This window comes from Hylaeus volcanicus, chromosome 3 (assembly GCF_026283585.1).
Source record: "Hylaeus volcanicus isolate JK05 chromosome 3, UHH_iyHylVolc1.0_haploid, whole genome shotgun sequence".
Lineage (NCBI taxonomy): Eukaryota > Metazoa > Arthropoda > Insecta > Hymenoptera > Colletidae > Hylaeus > Hylaeus volcanicus.
In genome coordinates, this window is record NC_071978.1 from 1387696 (window position 1) to 1395463 (window position 7768).

A 7768-nucleotide genomic window follows, 5' to 3' on the forward strand; every position below is an offset into this window, starting at 1 on the left:
ATGATAAATAACAAAATTATTGATTAAAGTCATTCAGTGGCGCCATCTTACAGAAACAGTGGAAACTATTTTCACTAAAAAGTTGGGCGTTTTGCCACCGATGGCGCCACTGGTATTAAAACTCTACTATAGTTCAGTGCAATTCAGTGAGCTATAGTGTACGAAATATTAAAAAACAGATAACGCATGCGCTGTACTATTCTTCCAAAGCTCCAAGTGACGTGGCCTCAATGATGGCACGAAATGTGCTATTAATGTGAGACCGTGCCGTTTGGATTTATTTGTGAAATAATGCTGTAATTATGAAAATTTGTTAGCAAAGGTTACATCGAATCGTTTCGATAACGAAATCAACTGTTCACGATAATTGCGTGTTAATCCGATCAGGTATGTTTAACCTAGAAAACCAGACGTAACTTGTTACTTGTCACATATTTAAAAACTGTTTGTATGACGTGAATTAAATGTCATTCGAATCACTTGTCAAATGGAATGTGGTGATTGTAGCAACATGACCACGTACGAGGATTTTATTCAGCAAAACGAAGACCGAGATGGTGTACGTTTTACCTGGAATGTTTGGCCTTCGTCTCGTGTCGATGCTACAAGACTCGTTGTACCATTGGGAACTCTTTATCAGCCTATCAAAGAACGGCCAGATCTTCCACAGATACAATACGATCCAGTTTTATGTACAAGGTCCACTTGTAGAGCAATACTGAATCCTTTATGCCAAGTGGATTACCGTGCTAAACTATGGGTGTGCAATCTATGCTTTCAAAGGAATCCTGTAAGAAAGAAAATTATACCATTCCAAGGATTGAACGTGATCACTTTGGTACAATTTATTTTTATCATTTATCATTTTTAGTTTCCTCCACAATATGCTGCTATTTCGGAGCAGCATCAGCCAGCTGAACTTATTCCAATGTTTTCAACGATAGAGTATACTATAATGGTAAGCAATATTTCAAATTTATAGAAACATACTCTTTAATATCAGTTTCTTTATGAAAGCATTCTGTATTTGTTTATCATTTTCATTTAGAGAGCACAATGTTTGCCACCCATTTTCTTATTGGTTGTGGATACGTGCATGGATGACGAAGAATTGGGTTCTCTTAAAGATTCCCTTCAAATGTCACTTTCTTTGCTTCCACCGAATGCTCTCATCGGTCTTGTTACATTTGGAAGAATGGTACAAGTTCATGAATTAGGTTGCGATGGATGCAGTAAAAGTTACGTTTTCCGTGGTACCAAGGATCTACAACCAAAGCAAATTCAAGACATGCTTGGTATGTTTTATATTTGTTTCAAAGAGTAAAGCGACATAGAGTGTGTTAATTTTTGTTTGTTATAGGCATAGGTCGACCGATACCAGGACAAAACCCAAATCAACAGAGAGGAACTGGTGTTCAACCACTGCCAGCAGCGAATCGTTTCTTACAGCCCGTACATAAATGTGATATGAGTTTAACAGACCTTCTAGGGGAATTACAGCGCGATCCATGGCCTGTAGGCCCTGGGAAACGTCCATTACGATCTACCGGTGTTGCACTGGCTGTTGCTACTGGTCTTTTAGAAGCTAGTTATGCTAATACAGGAGCTAGAATAATGCTATTTATTGGTGGACCTTGTTCTCAAGGACCTGGTCAAGTTGTAACAGATGATTTAAGACAACCTATTAGATCGCATCACGATATCCATAAAGATAATGCCAAGCATATGAAGAAAGCAACTAAACATTACGATGCTCTCGCATCACGGGCAGCAACCAATGGACATATAATAGACATCTATTCGTGTGCTCTCGATCAAACCGGTCTGTTAGAAATGAGACAGTGTTGCAATTCCACTGGTGGTCACATGGTTATGGGTGATTCCTTTAATTCATCTTTGTTTAAACAAACGTTCCAACGCGTGTTCGCTAAGGATAGTAAAGGTGATTTAAAAATGGCATTTAACGCGACGTTAGAAGTTAAAACGTCTCGGGAAATTAAAGTTTCTGGAGCGATTGGCCCTTGCGTTTCTCTGGGTGTGAAAAGCGCGAGCGTCGGAGAGCAAGAAGTAGGATTAGGCGGCACGTCTCAATGGAAATTCTGTGCCCTTACTCCGTCCACGACTACGGCATTATTTTTCGAGGTTGTGAATCAACACACTGCTCCGATTCCACAAGGTGGAAGAGGTTGCATTCAGTTTATTACACAGTATCAACACAGTAGCGGTCAACGAAGAATCAGAGTTACTACAATTGCCAGAAAGTAAGTAAGACGGTGTACAAACCAAATAAGCAGTATTACTGAAATTTACATCATGATTATAGTTGGGCAGATGCGTCAACGTCTTTACTTCATATAAGTGCTGGATTCGACCAAGAAGCAGCTGCTGTTCTCATGTCGCGTCTAGCAGTATTTAGGGCGGAAAGTGACGATGGACCAGATATCTTAAGATGGGTCGATCGTATGCTTATCAGACTAGTCAGTGTTCTTTACAAAATATATAATTAACACATTGCATGGTACGAGTAACTCTTATTATTTAAACGTTGTCGTTGTAGTGCCAGAAGTTTGGAGAATATGCGAAAGACGATCCAAATAGCTTCAGGCTTGCGGAAAACTTTTCTTTGTATCCCCAATTTATGTATCACTTACGTAGATCGCAATTTTTACAAGTGTTCAACAATTCTCCCGATGAAACCAGTTTTTACAGGTGAGTGCTCGTATGCTTTAATGGTTAAAATGCATGTTTCGATAAATGACATTCGTTAATGAAATAATAAATGCAATATTACAGGCACATGCTCATGCGAGAAGATTTAACAAATTCTTTGATAATGGTGCAACCAATCTTATACAGTTATGGATTTAGTGGCCCACCAGAGCCAGTTTTACTAGATACTTCGTCCATTCAACCTGACAGAATTTTGTTGATGGACACTTTCTTCCAAATACTTATATTCCACGGAGAAGTAATTCTTGTCATATTTTCTTTAAAGTGTAATAAGAGTCGACTATGACGTTAGCCGATTGGTTACAGACGATTGCACAATGGCGTCAACTAAAATACCAAGATTTACCAGAATATGAAAATTTTCAACAATTATTAGCGGCACCTGTTGACGATGCCGCCGAAATTTTAGCTGGAAGATTTCCTGCGCCTAGATATATCGATACCGAACAAGGTGGTTCACAAGCAAGGTTTTTACTGAGTAAAGTGAATCCAAGTCAAACTCATAATAACATGTTTGCTTATGGCGCGGTAAGTAAAGATTCCCTCAAATTATTTTTCTCTAATAGAATACATCTCGTATACCACGCTGAATATATTTATATTTCGCGTATCAAACTATATGATTTAATATTTATTTTCGATTATACATCATGAACATTAAGTTCGTATAAATCATATGTTACTAATATTTTTTTATGTCACCGTGATCCTGCTACCAGGGGATGCCGATACCCAGTGGGGTGTGTTTCTATTCATTTGATAATTGTATTCTTTTTTACATTTGCTTTGAATGCTTTGGTAATGGAACCGCGTGGGAAAATGATCTAAGCAGTCGATATCTTATTGTAGCTTTACAATAAAATATTTATTTCTTTACAATAATATCTTTTAACAGTTAACAATTTTGAGATATCTAATCAATATCAACTGTTCCGGAATTTTACACTGTAGGCACTGAAACATCGATCTGTTACGCGTTTAACATTCTTGTACCGATATTATTGTCATGATTCACTGGTGATTAGTGTCAAAGCATTTTTCTCTGAAAACAATCTTTTATCAATTGAAAACTGTGGTTAATCTTTATTTGTTTTGCTTTCACTGGTTCGGGAATTAGATTTTTGAGCTTTTTTTTCTTGTTACTTCAACGATTATTGATTACAACTTTTAATTGCAATTTATTCTAATTTAGGAAAGTGGAGCGCCCGTCTTAACGGACGATGTTAGTTTACAAGTATTCATGGAGCATTTGAAAAAACTGGCTGTATCATCTACAGCTTAAATTGCAGTAATAAAAGAACAATGTTGCCTCATCATTTTGTCTAAATAAAATTTAGAAATGCTGTGAGCTTCGTGATGCGGTATTGAGTTGCATTTTATTGATAAGGATAAAATAGGCATGGTAAGGATTTATATATACAGAAATTATGCGGTTATAATGAGAATACATAATTAAATATAATTCCTCGACAACTATTTTTTCCAAAGTCAAGATATGACTTGTGTACAAATAAAGTACATAGTATTAATGTAATGCATATTTTAAATATTCCGTGTTGTTCAACTTTTAAAATGTCTCATTGATAGAATAACTTATTTTTCAACGGTATTTCTTGTCATAAATATAATTTTTTGGAATATCATAAATAATGTAACAAGACATGTAAACAAATCATGTATTAGACTTTGTAAGCAGTAGGTTGAAAGAACTGTAATAATTACAGAATTTATATACTATAAAGTATAATAATTATACACAAATATATTTGTTTTATTAATTAAAATATTTTGTTTTTATAAACATCTTATTCTTTCAATGGATTATTAAATATCTAATCTAGACGTTCAATTTTTTTCTATATAGAATAAATAAAGTTGTAAATGAGAAATTTATTTTTTGCATTTAATATTATTAATCGCAATTAATTTTAATACATCTTTCCAATGCATCATAAGTTATGCATTATAAGAAACAATGAAATAAATTAACTAAGAAATCGTATGGACATTTTTTGTTCTACATCTGTCCTTTCCAATACCTTACAAAACTCTTCAAATGATATCATTCCATCGCCATTTTCATCAGCTTCTACTATGGTACGCTCAGCGATACTAGTTAACTGTTCTTCGCTGTAAGTTCCAATTATTAAAATTCATCGTTATTATTATTATAGAGCGATTATAGTTAAACCTGTGTATTACCTTATATTTGCACCAACCATCATATGTAAAATAGCTAAAAGCTCTTCTTTTGATATTAAATCGTCGTTATCCAAATCATACATTTTGAAAGCAACTAAAAATAAGAATGAAAATAGCGTTTAAAATATTATACTAATAAAGTTTTACTTATATTCTGTTTTCGAAACATTATTATACTTGCATTTTAATTTCTGTTGCCTAGAGTTTAGCCGATTAGGACTATTTTTCTTAATAGGCCTAAAGTGAGCAAGGACTTGCATAAATTGTAGAAAATTGACTCTATCGTTGCCACTTTCCTCAAAGAAAGCATTCACGATTCTTTCACCTAGAGGATTTATTGCCAATTCTGGAATTCTAAGAAAATCTTCTCTACTAAGTGTCCCGCAATCTCCGCGGTCTAGACTCGTAAAGCGACTGTATAAGCGTTCAATTTGATTTGGTGTGACTACAATCAGGTTAAATAACAACTTGGTATTACATTTCTAAATTAATCGAATCAAATAATAATGGAAAACTTACATCCAGTGGCATCTTGGATTTGCGCTATTTCTTCTTCGCGTAAAAGAAGACTGGACCTGTTACCCATGTTTCTCAAATGTCACGATCAAAAAATTTCGAGATATTTTAATTTTACGTTCGATATTATAATCCTAACATACGATTCCTAATCCTAATTCATATTTACTTCCTTGGGGTCAAAGTCAGCCCGAGTCAGTCAAAGTACGACTACGACCGGTCCACGACTGGCTGACAGATGCTAGGTTAATCACGAGTGTCAAGGTAACTGATAATGATAAGAAAGAAATCTTAAGGTTGATACATAGTACATTGCAAAAGATTTTTAGTAGATCCTAAATATTATCAGTCGAGTAAATCAAGAACTATCAAAATTGAAGTGATCAAATTAGATATAATAGTAGACAAAGAATCTCTATTACAAACAATTTTGTTTTCTAGGAACTTATCATAATTTTAAAGATTTTATACTCTATAAATAAAATCATGTGTCTCGCAGTAGAAGTTGATTGGTTCGTTGTGTCTTGATTATCTGTAGGACCGACGTGTAGTAAATTGAAACATTATATGAATCTTTTATTCAAATTCGTTTGTACACGTAAATTAATTATTTATGCTTCGTTTCGTGCTTTTAATTGGACAATTTAATATTTTGAGTAAACTTTTTCAAATAGACTAAAGTGACACGCGTTCGCGGTGCAACGTCTCGATTCCAACGTCAGTGGTCAGGAAGTGACGTTCTTACAGCGTAGCTGCGTAGCGTCCACGTAGCGTCTTAAATCTTGCCGAGAGTAGCTTTTATACGTCAAACACTGTAAAGAGTTTACCAGTGACACACAACGTGAGTATCATATTACTGGCGATCGATCTTTTTCTACGTTAAACTGAATTAAAAATCGTGAGCGTTGAAACAATTAACATTCATTATTACCTGCAGGTTATATTCTGTTATTAATGAGTACAAAATTAGATATCTACGCGCTTTGAAATGCTTCCAATATAATCCGTGTGATTCGCTATAACTGTTAGAACATACGTGATATCCGTATTTTGCACATAGTTCGTGTAAATTTGTACGTCGATTGCATTCGAATGTTCCAATTATATAAAATTTGGCAAACGCCTGTAGTTAGACTGTGAATTTTATTTCATTTACAGTTTTGCAAATACAATGGATCAAGTAAAGAAACTCACAGAGCCAGCACGCCAATTTACGAAAGACAGTATTCGTCTTATCAAACGATGTACCAAGCCTGACAGAAAAGGTAAGACTTGAGAAAAATATTTGTTGACTCTCTAAGGATTAAATTAAAATAATTTCAACTTATCGTACGATCTTTCTCAGAGTTCCAGAAAATTGCTATTGCAACAGCCATCGGTTTTTGCATAATGGGTTTCATAGGATTCTTTGTTAAACTAATACACATCCCAATTAACAACATCATTGTGTAAGTAAATCTAATTTTTTTATTTAAATAATTTGTACTTACAAAATTATTTATATGTTTTAGGGGTTCATAAGTTGACGTTAAATAGATACAATTACCATTTGATAAGGCTATTTCTCCCCCATGTTCCCTGTTATGTGTATCTTTATTTATAAAGCAAAACAATGTATTCCGTTCTGGATTGTGATCGAAGTATGCGAATGTGTGTATATATCATTATAATGAATTTTATAATAAAATGAGCATATAAGATGCACCTTTGTTATTCATCTAAAATATTTTATAGAACTCCTTTTAAACTCTAAAAGTAAATTTGAAATGAGAGTGGTAAATGGATATTAGTATTGAAGGCACTTTTATTTTAAGAATAAAATTTTTTCTTGGGTTACAGTAAAATTTTGTCAGCCATTTTTCTAATATAAATTCAATACATTTCTCCTAAGGAAAAATAGCTGTCGCATGGAAATCCATCGCCAGGTACTCGGTAATAAAAAAACGATAGTACGATTTTGTTACGACAAATAAAATCTTATATACTGCTCGCTATTGTATTATTAAAGTTACTCTGTGCTTATCCTCTAGAAAGACTTTAATACACTTTACTAAAACGATGAACCTATAAGCCAGATACTATGAGCAACAGTATCTGAAACTTTAATAATGGCAGTATGTATCGGACAGCAAACATAATTATTAAAATATATTCTACATTTTCAAAGAATTGTGAATTTCATTCATGATTCTTGTTGAGTGTACGTTACACACATAATCGGAATATTTTTAGTTAAAAAAATGCAATACTTTCGAACAGTCTGCGCATTACATTAATTTGAGAAATAATTAGACAATACGCGTTTGCGATAAGTTTCTTA

General features: G+C 33.9%; 3 protein-coding genes across 5 annotated transcripts; 2 read left to right on the top strand and 1 right to left on the bottom strand.

Annotated features, from left to right (window-relative positions):
- The first annotated feature begins 196 nt into the window (after positions 1-196).
- Positions 197-4623, top strand: LOC128873126 (protein transport protein Sec23A). 2 transcript variants are annotated; one of them, XM_054116445.1, is made up of 11 exons: positions 197-387; positions 508-790; positions 872-958; positions 1049-1295; positions 1361-2261; positions 2324-2477; positions 2558-2709; positions 2794-2968; positions 3037-3258; positions 3450-3470; positions 3923-4623. In XM_054116445.1, the coding sequence occupies exons 2-11, from the start codon at positions 512-514 to the stop codon at positions 4010-4012; spliced, it is 2328 nt and encodes a 775-aa protein (XP_053972420.1). In that variant the 5' UTR covers positions 197-387; positions 508-511; the 3' UTR covers positions 4013-4623. The 2 variants fall into 2 exon arrangements, with proteins under 2 accessions (XP_053972420.1, XP_053972421.1); XM_054116446.1 differs by lacking the exon at positions 3450-3470 and having other exon boundaries at positions 198-387.
- LOC128873134 (calcineurin B homologous protein 1-like) lies at positions 4167-5994 on the bottom strand. The gene is made up of 4 exons (XM_054116459.1): positions 5452-5994; positions 5114-5377; positions 4933-5026; positions 4167-4860 (listed from the first exon to the last, which is right to left on the bottom strand). The coding sequence occupies exons 1-4, from the start codon at positions 5516-5518 to the stop codon at positions 4716-4718; spliced, it is 570 nt and encodes a 189-aa protein (XP_053972434.1). The 5' UTR covers positions 5519-5994; the 3' UTR covers positions 4167-4715.
- Positions 5995-6151: 157 nt separating this feature from the next.
- Positions 6152-7152, top strand: LOC128873135 (protein transport protein Sec61 subunit gamma). 2 transcript variants are annotated; one of them, XM_054116460.1, is made up of 4 exons: positions 6152-6289; positions 6607-6713; positions 6794-6896; positions 6960-7152. In XM_054116460.1, exons 2-4 carry the CDS (start codon positions 6620-6622, stop codon positions 6967-6969), a joined length of 207 nt encoding a protein of 68 aa, XP_053972435.1. In that variant the 5' UTR covers positions 6152-6289; positions 6607-6619; the 3' UTR covers positions 6970-7152. The 2 variants fall into 2 exon arrangements, with proteins under 2 accessions (XP_053972435.1, XP_053972436.1); XM_054116461.1 differs by having other exon boundaries at positions 6256-6385.
- The last annotated feature ends 616 nt before the right edge of the window (positions 7153-7768 follow it).